Source organism: Fibroporia radiculosa, assembly GCF_000313525.1.
Source record: "Fibroporia radiculosa TFFH 294 genomic supercontigs, scaffold4474, whole genome shotgun sequence".
Taxonomy (NCBI): Eukaryota; Fungi; Basidiomycota; class Agaricomycetes; order Polyporales; family Fibroporiaceae; genus Fibroporia; species Fibroporia radiculosa.
Genome location: NW_012133406.1, coordinates 1 through 1134, shown reverse-complemented (window position 1 = coordinate 1134; position 1134 = coordinate 1). Strand labels below are relative to the sequence as shown.

The window sequence follows — 1134 nt, the reverse complement described above, 5'->3', positions numbered from 1 at the left end:
CTCCTCCTCCTCCTCCTCCTCCTCCTCCTCCTCCTCCTCATCCATGTCTTCCCATAGCGGCGACAGCGAGTCCGGCGACGCAAGCTCCAGCCGCACCCCCTTCTCCGCCTCCAGCTCAAAGTCCACTCGGAGACCGTGAGTGCTCATCCCTCCGCCCCCTCCCTCCCCAACCCACCTTGCTCATCTCCTCCAGTCCGGGCGCATGCACACACTGCAAGTTCCTAAAGGCACGTCCGTTCTCCTTCTCCATCCGCTCTCTCCGTCTCATCGCGCCCACTCCCCCTAATCAGATTCGCTGCGAGTTCATCCCCGAGGAAAACATCTGCGTCCGCTGCAAGAGCGGCGGGCACGATTGCGTCTCCCAGGGCCGCAAGAAACGCAAGGCTGCTCCGTACGCTGCTCCCTCCTCCCTCCCCCGTCCTTGCCCTACCACGCTCTAACTCCCCACGCAGCACACACGAGGACCTCCAGGAGCGCTCTTACTCGCAGGACCTCCAGATCCAGTCACTTTTACGTCAGCTCGACGAGATAAGAGCCCACTCCCGCACTCGCTACTGGATCTCACAGGCTCAGGCCGAGGCGGTAGCACTTAAGCGGCAGATGGCGCAGACTTCCAGTGGTACGTGCTGCGCTTCCCGGTACAGGCGCGCCCGTGCTGCGCCCCGACCCTCGCGCTGATCCCCCCTCCATTCATTCCATCCGTCTATTCAGGGAACCGCCCCGGCGTCTGGGACCAGCCCCCTTCGGCACAGGCATACGATCCCCGCTTTGTGAACGTGCAGCCCGATGTGGTGCATGTCGCCAGTGCACCGCGCACCATTCCTGCCACCCACCATGCCGCACGATCGACGCTAGGCAAGTCGGCTCCCTCGCGTGTCTCTGCACTCCTCGTCTGATCGCACCCCGTCTCGCAGCGAACCCCGCGCGGGGACTCGACCCTCAGCGCACGCCCCCGATACTCAAGTGTGGCTTGTTTGGCCCGCAGGAGATCCACGATCTGTTCAAACTGTGAGGCGGGAACATTCGTCCATATTTGACGAGCTGATGCACTCACACCCGTTCTCATCACAGGTACTTTGACCATCTTCACGTGCGTTTCTCCGCCCGCTCCGGATGTGTCGGCTGCAGTGTCCT

General features: G+C 62.8%; 1 protein-coding gene across 1 annotated transcript; it reads left to right on the top strand.

Annotated features, from left to right (window-relative positions):
* Positions 1-43: 43 nt before the first annotated feature.
* Positions 44-896, top strand: FIBRA_05419 (uncharacterized protein; the record flags this gene model as incomplete). Its single annotated transcript, XM_012327184.1, has 4 exons — positions 44-135; positions 194-391; positions 453-619; positions 712-896. The coding sequence occupies 4 exons, from the start codon at positions 44-46 to the stop codon at positions 894-896; spliced, it is 642 nt and encodes a 213-aa protein (XP_012182574.1).
* Positions 897-1134: the final 238 nt, after the last annotated feature.